This window comes from Hemitrygon akajei, chromosome 19 (assembly GCF_048418815.1).
Source record: "Hemitrygon akajei chromosome 19, sHemAka1.3, whole genome shotgun sequence".
Lineage (NCBI taxonomy): Eukaryota > Metazoa > Chordata > Chondrichthyes > Myliobatiformes > Dasyatidae > Hemitrygon > Hemitrygon akajei.
This window is the reverse complement of record NC_133142.1, coordinates 9,449,023-9,469,902: the sequence shown is the minus strand read 5'-3', so window position 1 is coordinate 9,469,902 and position 20,880 is coordinate 9,449,023. Positions and strand designations below refer to the sequence as shown.

The window sequence follows — 20,880 nt, the reverse complement described above, 5'->3', positions numbered from 1 at the left end:
CAACAACCTGGCACTCAACGTCAGTAAGACGAAAGAGCTGATTTGGTCTTCAGGAAGGGTAAGACGAAGGAGCACATACCAATCCTCATAGAGGGATCAGAAGTGGAGAGAGTGAGCAGTTTCAAGTTCCTTAGTGTCAAGATCTCTGAGGATCTAACCTGGTCCCAACATATCGATGTAGTTATAAACAAGGCAAGACAGCGGCTATACTTTATTAGGAGTTTGAAGAGATTTGACATGTCAACAAATACACTCAAACACTTCTATAGTTGTACCGTGAAGAGCATTCTGACAGACTGCATCATTGTCTGGAACAGGACCGAAAGAAGCTGCAGAAGGTTGTAAATCTAGTCAGCTCCATCTTGGGCACTAGCCTACAATGTACCCAGGACATCTTTAGGGAGCAGTGTCTGAGAAAGGCAGCGTCCATTATTAAGGATCTCCAGCATCCAGGGCATGCCCTTTTCTCACTGTTACCATCAGTTTGGAGATACAGAAGCCTGAAAGTACACACTCAGAGATTCAGGAACAGCTTCTTCCCCTCTGCCATCTGATTCCTAAGCTTTGGACACTACCACACTTCTTTCAATGTACAGTATTTCTGTGTTTGCACATTCTTTTAAATCTATTCAATATTCATAATTGATTTACTTGTTTATTTATTATTATATTTTTCTCTCTCTGCTAGATATCTATTGCATTGAACTGCTGGTGCTTAGTTAACAAATTTCATGGCACATGCCGGTGATGATAAACCTGATTCTGACCTTCTAACTCATCTTTTTTATCCAGTCCTGATGAAGGGTCTCAGCCCAAAGCATCCACTGTACTTTTTCTCCCCATAGATGCTGCCTGGCCTACTGACTTCCAGCAGCATTTTGTGTGCCAGCATCTGCAGATTTTCTCTTGTTTACAGATACCTACCTGCTAGATTTCAATGTTAAATAGAGTTAACATTAGGACACAAGAGGAAGGGAATTTTGTCACTGTGTCTTGTGAACTCACTTCTGGGGACTCTGCAGTTCATGTTCTATGTATTATTTGTTTACATGTTTCTTTCCTTCCACATTGTATGTTTGTCAGTCTTTTTTTATGTGTGGGTTTTCCTGGATTCCATTGTGTTTCTTTGCTTTGTGGCTGCTTGCAAAGAGATGAATCTCAAGGTTATATATGGTATAAATACTTCAATAATGTTCAGTTATGAACATTTATTCTTATCATATTTCTATTAAAAAATTTCTTTAGCCATAAGGTAATGACTCTGTGGAATCATCAGCACAGACAGCTGTGGAAGCCAAGTCACTGGGTCTATTTAAAGGAGAGGTTGATAGGCTTCTGCAACACACATACACAATGCTGAACTCAGCAGGCCGGACAGCATCTATGGAAAAAAAGTACAGTCATCGTTTCAGGCGAATGGCCTAATTCTACTCCAATGCCTTATTATCTTGTGGCATTTCAGTTTCATGTTTTGTCACTGAATTGGCCAATATGCAAGTTTTAAGTATCAGTGTTTATGTCACAACAGAAAAACAAATAAGAAATAAATATTACCCTGACTTAAATATAAATAGGAAACTGTTCCAACGCTGAAGATACAACAGCCAGCAAGACTTGCATCCAACCATATGTACTATCTATTATGGCTGTTGATTCAGCTTTTCTATCCAAGGTATTCATCTCAGTGCTTGTACATAATTACCAAGTCCAATGTTTAAAGTAAATTTATTATGAAAGTGTAAACTGTATATGTCACCATTTACTACCGAGTCTCATTTTCTCGCAGACATTCACAGTAGAACAAAAACATCCAATTGAATCAATAAAAAGCTACACACAACAACTGACAAACAACCAATGTGCAAATGACAAATTTGTGCAAGTACAAAGAAAGCAATAAATAAAATCAGCATATAGAGAATACTAAGAACATGAGTTGCAGACTCCCTGAAAGCGAGTTCACAGGTTGTGGAATCACTTTAGTGTTGTGGTGAGTTAAGTTATCTACAACGATTCAGGAGCCAGATGACTGAAGAGTAATAACTGCTCCTGAACCTGGCGGCATGGGACCTAAGGCTCCTGTACCTCCTTCCCCATGTTAGCAGCGAGAAGAAAGCATGGCCTAGATGGTGGAGGACCTTGATAACACCTTCTATAGCAGCACCCTTGTAGATGTACTCAATCATGGAGAGGGCTTTTCCTGTGATGGACCAAGCTGTATCCACTACTTTTTGCAGGTTATACCTGTTCTTAGACATAACAGGCTATGCTGCAACAAATAATTATATGCAATCTTTGGTCTTACAGCTACTAATCTACCTTTTCCTCACTGTTTCTGGATGACCAATGAGGTGATTAGATGACAACCTTTAACTACCTCTTATACATAAGACTGATTTTTAACCATAACAGGTTAAACTGGGGAGGAGTTAATGTTATACTAAATTTCTAGAAGAGTCTAAATTACCATATTAACCTTTAAGTTGGCTTGAATTGTGTTAACTTGCATCTCCTATTTTGCTGACTATTATCACTTCAGCATTGCTGCTGAACCCTCAATTTTGACCCTCAGTTTTACTTTCCTCTAATGGACCTCCATCAATAAGTTCATTAAACCTGTCACCAACATTGAATGATGATATTCTGGTCATGAATAGCAACCATGCACCATCTTTGCTGGCTTTTATTGAATCCACAGACTCAGCTCATTGATTTCAAAATGGGTATCCTGATCTCCTTAATCTTGGTGCACCTGAACTCTGCAGCCCTTTAGAGAAAGTACATCAAGCAGTAGAAAAGAAAGACTTTGCTTTGTTGAACCATTGAGTGTTGTTAATGTTGTGCTTTTGTAACTTCCCAACATAAATTGCAATGGGCTTTTGATTTCTTGTGATCGCAAGACCCTGTTGGACATCACCATTGTATTTTGCTGATATTTTATATGTGCTTGTTATCTTGTATATGCAAGGACAGGGTCACAAATCACAGTGTCACTGGGGGGGTCATCAGGGCCGGTGTGCTCCACCAGGGGCAGTGTGGTGCAGCATCCAGGCTGGAGTCAAAGCTGGGCATCTGCCCACCCAGTGTTCACTTGGCAGGAGACAGGCTCTATTGTGGTAAACTGAAGATTTCGACAGGTTGGGAGGTCTGGACTATAAATGCTGACATTCTGCTTCATCATATTTTACTGATATTCTATATTTGGTTGTTGTCGATTGGGGCTCAAGCTGCAGTGTTGCCAGGTGGGGGATGTTGGGGCTGGTGCACTCCACTGTATGGCGCAGCATCTTAGCTGGAGTCAGTGCTGCCCCCCACCCCCCAAGAGAAGGAGACACCAGAGGTGGTGTACTGTGGTAGGCATCCATGCTGGGTTGGGGGCTGGCTGCTCCCGTCAGTGTTGCCTTCCAGTGTTCACTTGGTAGAAGACCAAATGGATTGAGTTTGTCTGTGGCTGCACTAGTGCAAGATGAGGAACTGCTGCTTGTTCTTGCAGAAAATGTGGATTCAGGACAACATCCCAAGCACCAATCAATTTACAAGTCATGACACTCAGGGACTTGGGCTAAACTATTTATTTTGTGAGTGTTATGTTTTACTGCTGTTGTAATGATGTATGCTACAAGCACTTTGTGCTGTGACTGTTGGTATTGTGTATTGTGCCTTAGAGGAACGCCGTTCTGTTTGGCTTATTCATGGGTATTGATGTACGGCTGAATGACAATTAAACTTGAGCTAGTTCCTTGGCTTTGTCTTCATCTTGCATTGATGCGCTCAAAATCAGATGAATGCTGCTGTTGAGTAGTAGTGTGACCACTCGAGTTGAGCACAATGTTCCCTCAAGTCAGGGGCTCCCAACCTTTTTTATGCCATGGACTCCTAGCATTAACCAAGGGGTCCATGGATCCCAGGTTGGGACCCCTGCCATGAGGGGTTATTCCCTTAAAAGAGAACACCTGTGCGTGACTTTGCTTAGTGTGGGGAGGATGATGATGATGCATGGACAGCCACCACATGGTCCTTGACAGATCGGGGTCAGGAGCCAGTGGTATTGAATGCAAGGTGTCTGGAGACCCATCACTGCTGCAGCCTTTCTCGGCCTTCACTGTCATTGTGATGTGTCGTCATTTTCTGCCAGCTCCACTGCTGAGGTCTTGGTTGGATTGCTCTTTGACTGGAATATCCCATTGACCTTACCGCTAATGGTAAGACTATCAGGAGCTAAGCTCCAGACAGTATCACTCTCAGGTTTGAGTACTTAAAATGAAATATCCATTGGAATGTGTAGTTGGAGAATGGCAGCATCATGCTTCTCCCAAGTCAGGGTTAACTCAAAGAAAGGAACATTTTTCTGCATCTGTTTCTCAGTAACTGTGACTGGATGTCATTGGCAAACAAAGTGAAATAATGATGCAGCAGAGAAATCTCTGAAGGAGACAATAACCATGGCTCTCTACACCCCCAACCACCCTCCCAACCAAAAACTCTTCCACCAAGCACAGCAGGAACCTTACAATGCTTTGTTGTTTGAAATTTATTTTGCTTTCATTGTCGTAAGCATGTCGACATTCAAACAGGATGAACTGTTAAAATGCTGCTAGACTCAGTTGGACCATCTGTTTAAAGATTTGCACAGAATGGAACTCTCTGGGAATTTTTAAATAATCCTAACACTTCAGACATTTGCACTTCTTACACTGTTACTGCAGTCTGTCTTTCATCCTGAACTTCAGTACCAACCATAATGCCCAGCATATGGTTCACTTTGTTCCTTGGTCATATCACCTTCACTTGATCTTCTAATTTGATTCAATGAATATGTACAGTGAAGTCCATGTGAGGCTCTTATGAAAAGTCTTCTTTCAAGTTAATTGCTGCGATGGCCTGAGAAACACTGGAGACTGAAGCCAGTGGACAAAGTAGCAGTTCAAGATGGAAGTTCACCACATTGCAGAACTGAGCACATGACACACTCACTTTGAACATGATTTATAAAAAATGTAATAGTGTTGGCATCCTCTATAGATAAATGCAAATCTGCATAAGAATGAGACAACAGAAAAACTCCCCAATAGATGTAGTTATTACTTGAGTGCAGATAGGACAGCAGCCACTTTTTAAAATGATTATTTCATACTGGGGGATTCAGAAATTGCCTTGCCAGTTAGTACTCTTCACTGTGTTGACATTATTTACTCATGTGCAAAACTATACACTATACAACAAAGTGGCCACTTTATTACATACACCTGCTTGTTAATGCAAATATCTAATCAATGCATAAAAAGCATGCAGGCATGGTCGAGGTTCAATTGTTGTTCAGACCAAACAAACATTGGAATGGAGAAGAAATATGTTCTAAGTGACTTGGACTGTGAAATGATTGTTGGCATCAGATGGGATGGTTCGAGTATCTCAGAAACTGCTGTTCTCTTGGGATTTTCACACTCAAGTCTCTAGAGTTTGCAGAGGATGGTGCAACAAACAAACAACATCCAGTGAGCAGCAGTTCTGTGGGCAAAAACACCTTGTTAATCAGAGAAGTTAGAGGAAAATGGCCAGACTAGCTCAAGCTAACAGGAAGGCAGCAGTAACTCAAACAAACACACGTTACATCAGTGGTGTGCAGAAGAGCATCTCAAAATGCACAACACATCGTACCTTGAAGTGGATGGGTTACAGCAGAGGAAGATCACACCAGGTTCCACTCCAGTACCTAATACAGGTCCCTGAGTGTATACTCTTTGAAGCACAAGTTGTGACTCAATGGCAACATTCTTGCCTCCCAAAAGGTTATGAGATCCAGACTCAGAATTGAGACCCTTGAGCATATGATATTATTGCAAAAGCATGAGAATTTGATATTTTAATAACAAGTTTATTGTCATTTCAATCACATACATGTATATTGCCAAACGAAACAACATTCCTCCAGACTAAGGAGCAAACACGATGCATAAAACTCACACAACACTAAGTAATATTACCACAAATAAATTAATAATATGGTGCATTTATGACAAGTTAAAAAGCAAACAGTACCCCATGCTTCTGCTGCTTCATAAATGGTGAGACCTAGATGGTGGCTGGGAGTTCAGTAGTCTCACAGCCTACAAAAAGAAGCCATTTCTCATCCTAACAGTCCTAAAAGTCACGATTTGTGGGGTAAAGTCAATGGAGTAAAGGATCAAGATCCTTCTTATGTGTATGAAAACAATTCCTTGCCATGATTTGAACAGAAAAAGGTTGGTGAACTGACCTGGTACTTGAGGGATAAATAATTCTCAGGATGTTAGGAACAATATTGTGGTCATCTTTGAACTAGATCTTCGATATCTTTTATGTTTATTCTGGGGGACAAAGTGATGCTTTGCTTTCTCACCCAAAGGATAACGTTTCTGTCTGTATAATACTCTAACAGTGTTGACCTGGATTTTGCACTCTACAGGGAGACTTTGGCCCACAGCCACTGGATTCACAGAAACTAACCACACCAAGTACTAATTCATTTTAAGCAGTGTATTTGTAATAATTATTACAACACAGAAGGGGGCAATTTGCCACATTGGGTTCATGCCAGTTCTCAACAAAACATTATTATTAATCCCAATTCCCTGAAATTCTGCAACGTGTTCTCACATGCTCAATAGATTGTGTACTTCTTTTGCCGCAGAGTAATTTACACCAGACAATTGACCTATTAGCTTATCTTTGAAATGTAAGAATATATTAGCACACCCAGAGAAAAGCCATGCAATCCTGAGGTCAGGGTTGAACCCATGTCACAAAGTTTGAGACATTTACATTAAATGCTACATCAACACGCCACTCCGAATTCTTTGTGGAGCATGTTTTTGTATATTTGTTCAAGGGATGTGGCTTTCACGGTCAGAGCTAGGGGTTATTTGCCTACCAATAATGCTCTTGAGAAGATGGTGCTGAACTGCTGTTGTCCTTGATGTGTGTACACCCACAATTTGTCATGGGGAGTTCCAGGATTTTGACCTAGCATCAGTAAAGGAATGCTGATATATATCCGAATCAGAACGGTGTGTCGGTTGGAGGGCAACTTCTAGGTGGTGATGTTCCCTATGCTTTTGCTATCATTGCTCTTCTAGCTGGTAGGTGTCCTTGGTTTTCAAGGTGCTGCGCAAAGAGTGCATGAAGCATTGAGGTTGTTGGTTCTGTATTCCTGCTTTGTTTTGTCAGTATGTGGACCAAAACTATATGCTGTATTCCAGGCCTCACCAACACCCTGGATCATTGCAACAAACTTCATGTTTAAGCTCCAATCCCTTTGCAATGAACGCCACTGTGTCATTTACCTTCTGAACTGGATTCTAGACCTACCTGCTAGTGTTGTGTGACTCAAACACCAGAACACTTAGATCCCTTAGTACTTCATTCACTTTGTCTCTCTCCATTTAGAAAATAATCTGTCTTTTCATTTTTCTTAGTAAAATGTGTGACTTCAAATTATCTTCCACCACATAGCTTCCTATGACTAAAACTTTAAGAACTTGAGCTTTTGTTGTAATCTTCAGTATAGATCTATACTAAGCAATTGTGACTAACATCTAAAATTAACTCTTCCTCAACAAAGAAAAAATGTGTCAATTCACAAGAAAATCCAAATCAGCAGGAGCGAGAGAGTGGTTTAAAAATGTTTTCATAACTCAGATTGTTTAGATCTCGTGCTAGAAAGCTCTATTTCTCATTCAAAGAGTTCATGAGTTAATTTGCAAGGTTGGGTCTCCCAACAGCAGTAGCCAATGTTGAACTTGCAACGTTAACTTATCCTCATGGAGGGAATCAAGTGCAGCTACAGCAACACACACACAATGCTGTAGGAACTCAGCTGGTCAGGCAGCATTCATGGAAATGAATAAACAGTTGATATTTCAGGCCAAGATCTTTCTTCAGGCCATTTCCCATGAGGCCATAAAACCATGTGATATTGGAGCAGAATTAGACCATTTGGCCCATCAAATCTGCTCCATCATGGCTGATTTATTATCTCTCTCAACCCCATTCTCCTGCCTATTCTGCATTATCAGGATAGTGATATAAAAGCCTTTATTCAGCAAAACAAGCAGCATGCATCACATTCAAGACACTCTTGAAAGAAGCAGCCCACCTGACTCAAAATTTAATGACATTTGATATACTAAAAATCAAAGGTAACAGCAGGACAATTCTATAGTTACAATGTATTTATAATGCTTCCTTTGAATTACTGTAAATTTCAAACACCTCCATCTTCACACCCACATTCCAGACACTAAAAATAAAAGTTAATTTCCACTGACTCTGGGCTGCATTCATGCATGTGCAGGAATGTGCAGTCAAATGGAGTGTTTCTTTGCTTGCAATCAACCCCCAAAATACAGCTTCAGAAAGATCATTATTCAGAGCTGCATTTCAAATTCAATATACATCCACGTTCAGGTCTGAAGACTGGTTGCTGTTGATATTAGTACTTGCTATATACCACAGCTCCAGATACACCCTAACAATCAAGTACATATCAACCTCTGCTTCAAATGTAATGACGTCCTCCAGAGATGACTGACAATGAATTCCACTGATTCACCATCCTCTGGCTACAGAAATTCCTCCTCACCTCCGATCTAAATGTCTATTCCAAGACTGTGCCATCTGGTCCTAGAATCCCCCACTATGAGAAACATCCTCTCTATCTATCTAGACTATTCAATATGTGATAGGTTTCAACGAGATAACCCCTCATTCTTCTGAACTCCAGCAAGTACAAGCTCAGAGTCAAACACTCCTCACATGTTAACCCTTTTGTTCCTAGAATTGTTCTTGTGAACCTCCTCTGGACCCTCTCCAATACCAACACATCTTTTCTGAGATAAAGGGACCCAAAACTGCTCACAATACTCCAAGTGCGATCTGACCAATGCCTTATAAAACCTCAGTATTACATGCTTGGTCTTATATTCTAGTCCTCAAAATGAATGATATCACTGCATTTGTATTCCTTACCACCAACTCATCCTGCGTTAACGTTAGGGAATACTGCAGAAGGACTCCCAAATCCCTTTGCACCTCTGATTTATTTTTTGATTTTCTCCCCGTTTAAAAATAGTCTTCCTTTATTCTTTCTACTAAACTGCATGATCATACACTTCCCTACACTATATTCATGTGACATCTCTTTTCCCATTCTCCAAATCTGTCCAAGTTCCTCTTCAGACTCCCTGCTTCCTCAATGCTATCTGACCCTCCACCTACCTTTGTATCATCTGCAAACTAAGCCACAAACCCATCAATTTTGTGATTGGCATATAATGTGAAAAGATGCAATCCCAATGCCAACCCTGCAGAACACCAATAGTCACCAGCAGCCAACCAGAATAGGCCCACTTTATTCCCACTCTTTGCCTCCTGCCAGTCAGCCAATCTTCTATCCATGCTTGTATCTTTCCTGTAATACCATGGGTTCTTACCTTAAACAGCATTGTGTACAGCACCTTGTCAAAAGCCTTCGTAAAATCCAAAAATGACATCCACTGACTTTCCTTTGCCTATACTGTTTGTTATTTCAAAGAATTCCAAGAAATTTGTCATAATCATAGAAAAGTACAGCATAGAAAACTTCTGAAGATGGCAAGACTCTGTGCAGTAGTTGAAGTCCGAGGTGTAGATGGTGAAGAGAAAATGAGACACGACAGTCCCCTATGGAGCCCCAGTGCTGCTGACCACTCTGTCTGACATAGTGTTGCAAGCGCACATACTGTGGTCTGCCAGTCAGGTAATCAATAATCCATCACACCAGGAAAGCATCCACCTGCATCACTGTCAGCTTCTCACCCAGCAGAGCAGGGCGGATGGTGTTGAACACACTGGAGAAGTCAAAAAACATGACCCTCACAGTGCTCACCGGCTTGTCCAGGTGGGCGTAGACATGATTCAGCAGGTAGACGATGGCATCCTCAACTCCTAGTCAGGGCTGGTAGGTGAACTGGAGGGGGTCTAAGTGTGGCCTAACCATAGGTCGGAGCTGCTCCAGAACAAGTCTCTCCAGGGTCTTCATGATGTGGGAGGTCAATGTCACCGATCTGTAGTCATTGGAGCCAGTGGGGCGCGGCGTCTTCGGCACAGGGACGAGACAGGATGTCTTGCACAGCACGGGAACCCTCTGGAGACTCAGGCTCAGGTTAAAGACATGGTGAAGTACTCCACATAGCTCAGGGCACAGGCTTTGAGCACCTAGACTTGAGTCTTTTTTAAAACAGCGAACATCATCAGCTATCCTTCAATCTTCCAGTACCTCACTTGTTGCTAAGGATGAATTAAATATATCTCTGCTAGTGCCCCAGCAATATTTGTATTTATCCACCCTAATTTGCCTCAGGACAGCAAACACCTCCTTCCTCTGTAATCTGTATAGGGTCCATGAAGTTGATGCTGCTTTGCCTCAGTTCTATAGTCTCCTGAGTAAGTACAAGTAAAGATCTCCCCCGTCTCTTTTGGCTCCATGCATAGATTACCATTTTAACATTTCAGAGGACCAATTTTGTCCCTTACAATCCTTTTGCTCTTAATATATCAGTAGAATCCTTAGGAATTCTCCTTCATATCATCTGCTAAGGCAACCTCCTGCTTTCTTTTAGCCATTCCCGCCCCCCATGTATTTCTTGTGCTCTCTTGCATTTCTTATACTCCATAATTACCTCATTCATTCCAACCTGTCTATATCTGTGATGTACCTCCATTTACTCTTAACCACCATTGAAAACCAAGGTTCCCAACACATGTTTTCTTTATCCTTTATTCTGGCAAGCACATACAAGCTTTGTACAGTCGGCCCTCCTTATCCGTGAGGGATTGGTTCCAGGACCCCTCGCGGATACCAAAAACCGCGGATGCTCAAGTCCCTTATTCTATCTGTCTCAATGCAGTGGAACTTAGGACCCAGCGGAAGCCCAGACCTTATTTAACCTCTCTCAGTGCGGTGGACATTAGGACCCGGCAGCCGAGCTCTGAATCCACAGTGTTTCTGTTCATGAAAATAATCACGATCACAATTGAAAATAAAGTGGAAATAATAAAGCGATCGTAAAGAGGTGAAACGCCATCAGTAATTGGAAAAGCGTTAGGCTACAGTTGGTCAACGATCGGAACAATTTTAAAGGATAAAGTGAGAAAGGCCCTGCCCCGATGAAAGCTACAATTATTACTAAGCAACGCAGTGGTTTAATTACTGGGTTTTGGGTTTTTGATCCTCCACATCAACCAGGCACAGAAGGAGAGCGCGCTCGGAAGTGGTCCGTCACTGGATCGAACTCAGGAACTTCCTGAGCCCAGCGCTGAAATGTGCATTCTTAAGTGTTTTATATGCATAGAAAGGTAAAATATATACTATATACTAAGACAAACGTTTGACTAACTGACACTAAATAATACCGGATATACCTGTTCTGACTTACATAGTAAGAGAACTTCCGATTTTTTTTCGATCCCAATCCACAGTAACCTACACACATCCTTCCGTATACTTTAAGTCATCTCTCGATTACTTATAATACCTAATACAATGTAAATGCTATGTAAACTAGTTGTTATGCTGCATTGTTTAGGGAATAATAACAAGAAAAAAAGTCTGTACATGCTCGAACAACAAGTGCTGGAAGAGCACTTCCAGGTTTTCTCAATTCGCTGTTGGTTGAATTCGCGCATGCGGAACTCGCGGATAAGGAGGGCCGACTGTACTCTCAAAATTTCACTTTAAAAGGCCTCCCACTTACCAAGTACACCTTTGCCAGAGAACAGCCTGTCCCAATCCACATTTGCCAGATCCTTTCTGATACCATCAAAATTGGCCTTTCTATAATTTAGAACCACAACCCGCAGACTAGACCCATCTTTTTGCAAATTTACTTTGAAACTAAAGGCAGTGCAAATCGTTCCCCTACACAAACTTTTGTCAGCTGCCTTGTCTCACTCCCTAATAGCAGATCAAGTATCGCCTACTCTCTCATTGGGACTTCTACATATGGAAGAAGGAAGCTTTCCTAAACACATTTGACAAATTCTATCCCATCTAATCCTTGGTAATGTCCCAGGGAAGATAGTCCCTTAAAGAAACCATGCTGACTGACCTATTTTATCATGTGTCTTCAAGTATCCCAAAACCTCATCTTTAATAATGGGTGCCAATATCTTCCCAACCATTGAAGTCAGACTATCTTGTCTATAATTTCCTTTCTTCTGCCTCCTTCCCTTCTTAAAGAGTGGAGGGACATTTGCAATTTTTCAGTCCTTCAGAACGATTCCAGAATTAGTAATTCTTCAAAGATCATTATGAATGCCTCCACAATCTTTTCAGTTGCCTCTTTCAGAACCCTGGAGTGTAGAGCACCTGGTCCAGGTGACTTATCTACCTTCAGACCTTTCAGCTTCCGAAGTACCTTCTCCCCAGTAATAGCAGCCGCACTCACTTCTGCCCTCTGATATTCTCAAACTTCCGGCATACTGCCAGTGTCTTCCAGGGTGAAAACTGATGCAAGATACTTCAGTTCTTCCACCATTTCCTTGTCCTGCATTACTATCTCTCCAGCATCTTTTTGCAACAATTCAATATCCACTCTCACCTCTCTTTCACTCCCTACTTAGCTGAAAACTCTTCTGGATTTCTCTTTTATATTACTGGCTTGCCTTCATTCTTCACCTTTTCTCTCCATGTGGCTTTTTTAGTTGCCTTCTGCTGGTTTTCAAAACTTTCTCTATTATATGCCCTCTTTTGCTTCTATGCTGTCTATGTTGACTTCCCTGTCAACTACAGTTTCCTCACCCTCCTTTAAAATGTACGTTCCTCTTTGGAACGTACATATCCTGCACATTCCGAATTACCTCAAGAAACTCCAGCTATTGCTGTTCTACTGTCATCCCTGCTAGTGTCCCCTTCCAATCAACTTTGGCCAGCTCCTCTCTCATTCCTCTATAATTCCCTTTATTCAACTGTAACATTGATCACAAATTGCAGGATAAATTCTATCATATTATGATCACTGCCTCCTAGGGGGTTCCTTTACCTTAAGCTCCCTAATCAAGTCCAGTTCATTGCCTTTCCCCTTATGGGCTCAGCCATAAGTTGCTCTAAAAAAGCCGTCTCGTAAACATTCTATAAATTCTTTCTCTTGGAATCCAGCACCAATCTGATTTTCTCAATCTACCTGCATATTGAAATTCCCCATGAATATCATAACATTGTCCTTTTTACATGTTTTTTTAAAATCTAATTTATGTCCCACACCCTGGCTACAAGGAGTCTACATTTTCCAATCCTGTATCACCTCTAAGGATTTGATTTCATTTTTTTTTTTACCATAAGAGCCACCCCATTCCCTCTGCCTACCTGCCCATCCTTTCGAGAAAATATGTACCTTTGGATGTTAAGCTCTCAGCTATGATCTTTCAGCCATGACTCAATGATGCCCACAACATCACACCTGCCCATCTCAAATCATCTACCTTATTGGGAACACTGCATGCCATTCAAATATAACACTTTCAGTCCTGTATTTGTTGCCTTTGTGATTTTGCCCCCTTGTACTCTTCAACTCATTTCACTAATGGCAATTTTACCCTATCATCTGCCTGTCCTTCCTCAGAGTAAGCAGTGTGGGAAGTAAACAATTCTTTATTTCATTGCAGCTCATAATATTTCCAACATTTTTTGTTGAATTATCTTAAAACATTTAAATAGCAAAGTAAATTTAATGTATATTTAATTGTCTCTTGCATTTAGATTACAAATAAGAAAAATGAGCAATCTAGGAAAAATACATGAGCAATAAGAACAAGTATTGGTGCAATTGTCCATCCGATAGTTAAGCTCTCTCCAAAGATCAGATCTTGCCACTTTACAGCTCTGCTGTTATCCATGGTGGAACTTTAAAATTTGAGAACAGGGTTCTGCAGTCTGTTCACAGTAGATGGCATTGTTTCACTCTCAAATCTACTCCTTTCCCAACAAAGACACACTTTCCAAAATGATCAATGAGCAATGATCATGAGCCTACGTTAACCTTACCACCTACTTTGTTCTGAACCAGGAGCTTTAGAACATAGAACAATACAGCATAGTACAGACTCTCAACCCACAAGGTTGTGTCATCCTATTAACCTACTACATGATCAATCTGGTCCTTTCCTCCCACATAGCCCTGGAGTTTTCTTTTATCTGTGTGCATCTCTAACAATCTGTTAAATGCTCAAATGTATCTGTCTCTATTCGCCCTTGGTAGAGAGTTCCACACACATAAGTGTCAAAAAATAACTTCACTCTGACATCCTTCCCTGTACTTTCCTCCAAAGACCTTAAAATAATACCCCCCCCCCCCCCCTTCCCCGTATTAGCTATTTCCGCCCTGGGGAAAAGAAGTCTCAAACTATCTACTCTATTATTATAGACTTCTCTATCATCTCTCATCTTCCGTCACTCCAGAGAAAAGTCCTAGCTTGCTCAACCTTTCCTCATAAGACATGCTCTCTAATCCAGACAGCATCCTGGTAAATCTCTTCTGCATCCTCTCTATTGTAGGAAGGATGTGGAAGCTCTAAAGTGACCAGTAGTAAACACAATACTAGACCAGAACTGAACTGAATGTTTGTTATATTTGATATCTAGTAAATATAACAATATGAATACAAATGCCACAACCAAAAAAAAGTACCATCTTAGCTTCATTATATCCAGTTTATCTGATATTTCATCAACTTATTAGATCAACAAATCAGAAATGCAGTTACCATTTCCTGTGAATACTGGTAGAGATCTAACAAGTTCAGCATTTATCATTCAGTCTTTAACAGTTAAATGACCATCCCACCTGCACACCTTACAAAAATCTCAATAATCAAATCACTCACCTCCACATAATCTCTGAAAAGATAGCGCCTATATTTTTCTCTTAGTTCTTCATTAGAAATCAAAGGAAAAGCAAAGTCTTCAGGCGTTCGAAGCAAGCAGTCTTGCGCCATGCAGGATATGCCTAATGAGGAAAAAAGGACTAGTTTTCATCAACTGCTACAACAAATCTGTCAACAGATTAAAGGAGGACCCATTTTCTCCCATAAAATTTTAGTAATTTTTGTAAACCAATCTTGCAAATCCCACACAACTGCACTACTCTCCACACACTGAGTAATTCTTTCAAACAGAACATGAGATGAGGTGCATAGCTGCTTTTCCATTAAGAGGCAGAATGCTATAGAAACATAGAAAATAGGTGCATGAGTAGGCCATTCGGCCCCTCAAGACTGCACCGCCATTCAGTATGATCATGGCTGATCATCCAACTCAGAACCCTGTACCTGCTTTCTCTCCATACCCCCTGATCCCTTCAGCCACAAGGACCATATCTAACTCCCTCTTAAATATAGCCAATGAACCGGCCTCAACTGTTTCCTGTGGCAGAGAATTCCACAGATTCACCACTCTCTGTGTGAAGAAGTTTTTCCTCATCTCGGTCCTAAAAGGCTTCTCCTTTATCCTTAAACTGTGACCCCCTCGTTCTGGACTTCCCCAACATCGGAAACAATCTTCCTGCATCTAGCCTGTCCAATCCCTTTAGAATTTTATACGTTTCAATAAGAAACCCCCCCAATCTTCTAAATTCCAGTGAGTATAAGCCTAGTCGATCCAGTCTTTCTTCACATGAAAATCCTGCCATCCCAGGAATCAATCTGGTGAACCTTTTTTGTACTCCCTCTATGGCAATAATCCTCAGATTAGGGGACCAAAACTGCACACAATACTCCAGGTGTGGTCTCACCAAGGCCTTGTACAACTGCAGTAGAACCTCCCTGCTCCTGTACTCAAATCCTTTTGCTATGAATGCCAACATACCATTTGCCTTTTTCACCGCCTGCTGTACCTGCATGCCCACCTTCAATGAATGGTGTACAATGACACCCAGGTCTCGTTGCACCTCCTCTTTTCCTAATTGGCCACCATTCAGATAATAATGTTTTCCTGTTCTTGCAACCTCAGTGGATAATCTCACATTTATCCACATTAAATTGCATCTGCCATGAATTTGCTCACTCACCTAACCTATCCAAGTCACCCTGCATCCTCTTAGCATCCTCCTCACAGCTAACACTGCCACCCAGCTTTGTGTCATCCGCAAACTTGGAGATGCTGCATTTAATTCCCTCCTCTATATATATTGTAAACAACTGGGGTCCCAGCACTGAGCCTTGCGGTACCCCACTAGTCACTGCCTGCCATTCTGAAAAGGTCCCATTTATTCCCACTCTTTGCTTCCTGTCTGCCAACCAATTCTCTATCCACATCTATACCATACCCCCAATACCATGTGCTTTAAGTTTGCACACTAATCTCCTGTGTGGGACCTTGTCAAAAGCCTTTTGAAAATCCAAATATACCACATCCACTGGTTCTCCCCTATCCACTCTACTAGTTACATTCTCAAAAAATTCTATAAGATTCGTCAGACATGATTTTCCTTTCACAAATCCATGCTGACTCTGTCTGATGATTTCACCACTTTCCAAATGTGCTGTTATCACATCTTTGATAACTGACTCTAGCATTTTCCCCACCACCGATGTCAGGCTAACCGGTCTATAATTCCCTGGTTTCTCTCTCCCTCCTTTTTTAAAAAGTGGGGTTACATTAGCCACCCTCCAATCCTCAGGAACTAATCCAGAATCTAAAGAGTTTTGAAAAATTATCACTAATGCATCCACTATTTCTTGGGCTACTTCCTTAAGCACTCTGGGATGCAGACCATCGGGCCCTGGGGATTTATTTGCCTTTAATCCCTTCAATTTACCTAACACTACTTCCCTACTAACATGTATTTCCCTCAGTTCTTCCATCTCACTAGACCCTCGGTCACCTACTATTTCCGGAAGATTATTTATGTCCTCCTTAGTGAAGACAGAACCAAAGTAGTTATTCAATTGGTCTGTCATGTCCTTGTTCCCCATGATCACTTCACCTGTTTCTGACTGTAAGGGACCTACATTTGTCTTAACCAATCTTTTTCTTTTCACATATCTATAAAAGCTTTTACAGTCAGTTTCTATGTTCCCTGCCAGCTTTCTCTCACAATCTTTTTTTCTTTTTCTATGCCTCAATACAAACAGAATTAGGTTTATTCACACAAACAAGAGAAAATCTGCAGATGCTGGAAATCCAAGTGACACACAAAGTGCTGAAGGAACTTGGCAAGTCAGGCATCATCTATAGAAAATAGTAAACTGTCAGTATTTTGAGCCCAGAATCAGGTTTACTACCACAGTATGTCATGAAATTTGATGCTTTGTGGCAGCAGTACAAAGCAAGACACAAAATAGATAATATATTAGTGTTATAGTGTGTGTATTTATATATACTGTATGTGTATACGTGTTGCAAGAAAAGGTTAGTGAGCCATTTGCAATTACCTGGTTTTCTGCATTAATTATTCATAAAATATGGTCTGATCTTCATCTAAATCACAATTATAGACAAACACAATTTTCCTAAACTAGTAACACGCAAACAGTTGTACTTCTTCTCATCAATACTGAGTACACCATTTAAACAATCACAGTCTAGGTTTAAAAAATTATGTGAACCTCTGGGTTAATGCCTTCTGCAAAAGCTATTTGGAGTCAGTGTTCCAATCAATGAGATGAGATTGGAGATATGGGTTCTAGAGGCGCTCTGCACTATAAAAGACACACCAAGTCAGATTACTGACAGAGCCTGCTCTTCTCAGTATCTGTTTGTGTGTCCCATGCCTCAATCCAAACAACTTTCAGAGGATCTTAGAAGGGTTATAGACATGCATGAAGCTGGAAAAGATTACAAAGACATTTTTAAAGACCTGAGTGTTCATCAGTCCACAGTATGAGAAATTGTCTACAAATGGAGGAAATTCAGTACTGTCGCTACTCTCTCTAGGAGTGGGCATCCTGAGCACAACATGCAATGCTGAAGGAGATGGAAGCGAAGGGTAACAGCAAAAGACCTGCAGAAATCTTTAGAACTTGCTAAAGTCTCATTCATGTATAAGAAAAGCACTAAACAAGAATGATGTTCACGGATGGACACCACGGAGGAAACCACTGCTCTCCAAAAAAAAACTTTGCTAGCTGGATGTTCCACAATGCTTTTGGGACAGATGAGACAAAAGTTTAACTTTTTCCACAGAAATTCACACTGCTAAAACCAAAACCTCATTCCAACTGTGAAGCATGGTGGAAGGAGCATCATGGTTAGGGGCTGCTTTCCAGCCTCAGGGTCTGGACTACTTGTAATCACTAAAGGGAACAATGAATTCAGAAGTGTATCAAGACATTTTACAGAAGAACATCAGGGTAGTAGTCCATCACCTTAAGCTTAATTGAAGGTGGATGATGCAATAAGACAATGATCTGAAACACAACAGAATGGTTTAAAAAAAAAAGAAAATTTGTACTTTGGAATGGCCAAGTCAGCGCCATTAACCCAACGGAGATGCTGTGGCATGACCTGAAGAGGGTTGCTCATCATGCAAGATAACCCATAAATATTGATGAACTGAAGCAATTTTATATGGAGGAATGGTTTAAAATTCCTCACCATTGTGCAATTCTGATCAGCAGCTACAGGTAACATTTAGTGGAGGTATTACTGCAAAAGGAGGTTCTACTAGTTATTAAATACAAGGGTTCCCATGTTTTCCAGCCTGATTAAACAATGGGCTCAATAAAAACATAAAATGTACAATTGTTTGTGCTTTATTAGTTTAGGCAGATTGTGTTTGTCTATTATTGTGACACACACATCATAAAAAAACCATACACAGGCATACACATACTATAACACTATATTTATATAGTGCTCCAGAGAAAAATATTAAAAATAGAGGTGGCATGCATGGGTTCATTGCCCATTGAGAAATCTGATGGCAGAGGGAAGCTGTTTGTAAAACACTGAGTTTGTGTCTTCAAGCTCCTGTACCACCTCCCTGTGGCATTAATGAGAAGAGGGCATGTCCTGGGTCCTTAATGATAAATGCCATTTCTTTGAGGCATTGCTTTTTGAAGGTGTCCTCTAACACTACAGAAGACAGTAGTAGAAGCCCTAACAGCATATGCTATCATCAGTCCCCATCATGAAGACTCAAGGGTTATAGCAAATGCCTTCAAGCCTTCTACTCCTGTCGTTTAGCTATGCACCCACTTGAAGGAACCGGGATACTTCAAATTCAGTCACCGCCACTGCTCTGACACCAGCAAAAGCATGGAGATTCCAGCACCACTGGAAGCTGGAGACGAAGTCTTCTTGCCCATCCACTTAGAGAATATGTTATACTAGTTACAAACTAGCAATGTATTCTTTACATTTATGGGGGGTGACTGATGTTCATGGCCTAAGACAAAAGGAGTCAGTTTTAGAAAACCTAGCACATTTAGTTTTCAACATAGTCCCCTCCTACATATACACACTTAGTCCAGCGGTTGTGGAGCATACGGATCCCTTCTTTGTAGAAGTGGTCCACAGCAGAGGTGATTGACAAGTTCGCAGCCTAAGACAGTAGGAGATGAATTATTAACTTCAAACTTTCTGCATTATCACTCAACGAGCTGAACTGCACGTGCATGTAACGAGAGCGTCTTGGACCTCCAGGTGGTCCACAGCAGGGGTGATTGATAAGTTCGCAGCCTAAGATCGGAGGAGATGAGTTATACAGCTTTTGTTACACGCACGTACAGTTCAGCTCTTTGATTGAAAATGCAGTATGTTTGAAGTTAATAACTCATTTCCTTCTACCTTAGGCCACAAACTTATCTATCACCCCATGCTGTGGACCACTTCTGGATGTCCAAGACGCCGACTTCTACAAAGAAGGAATCCGTATGCTCCACGACCGCTGGACTATGTGTAAATGTAGGAAAAATAAAAATGTTAGGTTTTCTAAAATTGACTTCTTCTACCTTAGGGCACAAACTTATCAATCACCCCTTGTATACTAAACAACACGGTGCTATTTTAATCCAGCAGTTTATAGGTTTCAGGAAAGGAAGTGTACCCCTGCAAGTCATGCAATAGTACTCATCTTATTGCTCCCTTTTTAAGTCATGGGGCAGCACAATAGCACAGCGGTTAGTGCAATCACATTAGAGCCAGGTAGCACTGGTTGGGGTTTGATTCCTGCCGCTGTCTGCAAGGAGTTTGTATATTCTCCGTAGAACCCACTGTCCTCCGGGTGCTCCGGTTTCCTCCCATGTTCCAGAGACATATGGTCGGGGTTTGTGTGAATGCAGGCATACTATACTGGCACTGGAAGCACAGCACAATCCTCGGAACATGATGGTTGCTCTCACAAAGCAAAGCTTCTCATGTTATGTTTAGGTGTACGTGTGACAAATAAAGCTAACCTTTATCCTCATCATGGCTGACACTTAAGGTGAAGCACCAAGTGAACAACATGTACAAAATCTCCACAGGAATCAGCAGCTACGGGAGAAAAGCCAAGGAATTCACACAGGCTTTTTCTCTTACTCACCAATTTCATTGCCACACTCATTGCACAGAATGGGGGTTCTCGTATATCAGTAACAGCCCAAGAGTTCCAATCTTCAGGGAATTTGTAGGAAGCATGGGAATACTACAAATTTTATTCTACAAATAAAGCTTAATCTTTGAGGTCATTCATGTCACTTCGGTGTTGGTGGCAAGGCCAGCATTAATTGCCCATCATCAATGGACCATCTGGCAGTAGTGAGCTTGCTCAACTGCACCCTTAATGGTGTACTTGGATACGCAGAAGGCCTTTCACAAGGTGCCACACACGAGGCTGCTTAGCAAGTTAAGAGCTCATGGCGTTACAGGAAAGATAGTGGCATGGA

At 41.2% G+C, this 20,880-nt stretch overlaps 1 protein-coding gene across 1 annotated transcript in view; it reads right to left on the bottom strand.

Annotated features, from left to right (window-relative positions):
- arih2 (ariadne homolog 2 (Drosophila)) overlaps window positions 1–20,880 on the bottom strand; it is an 82,533-nt gene that overhangs the window by 28,174 nt on the left and 33,479 nt on the right. Inside the window, exon 6 of the mRNA XM_073072051.1 lies at window positions 14,899–15,020. Within this exon, the coding sequence (XP_072928152.1) occupies window positions 14,899–15,020 (122 nt within the window). The remainder of the gene's footprint in view (window positions 1–14,898; window positions 15,021–20,880) is intronic.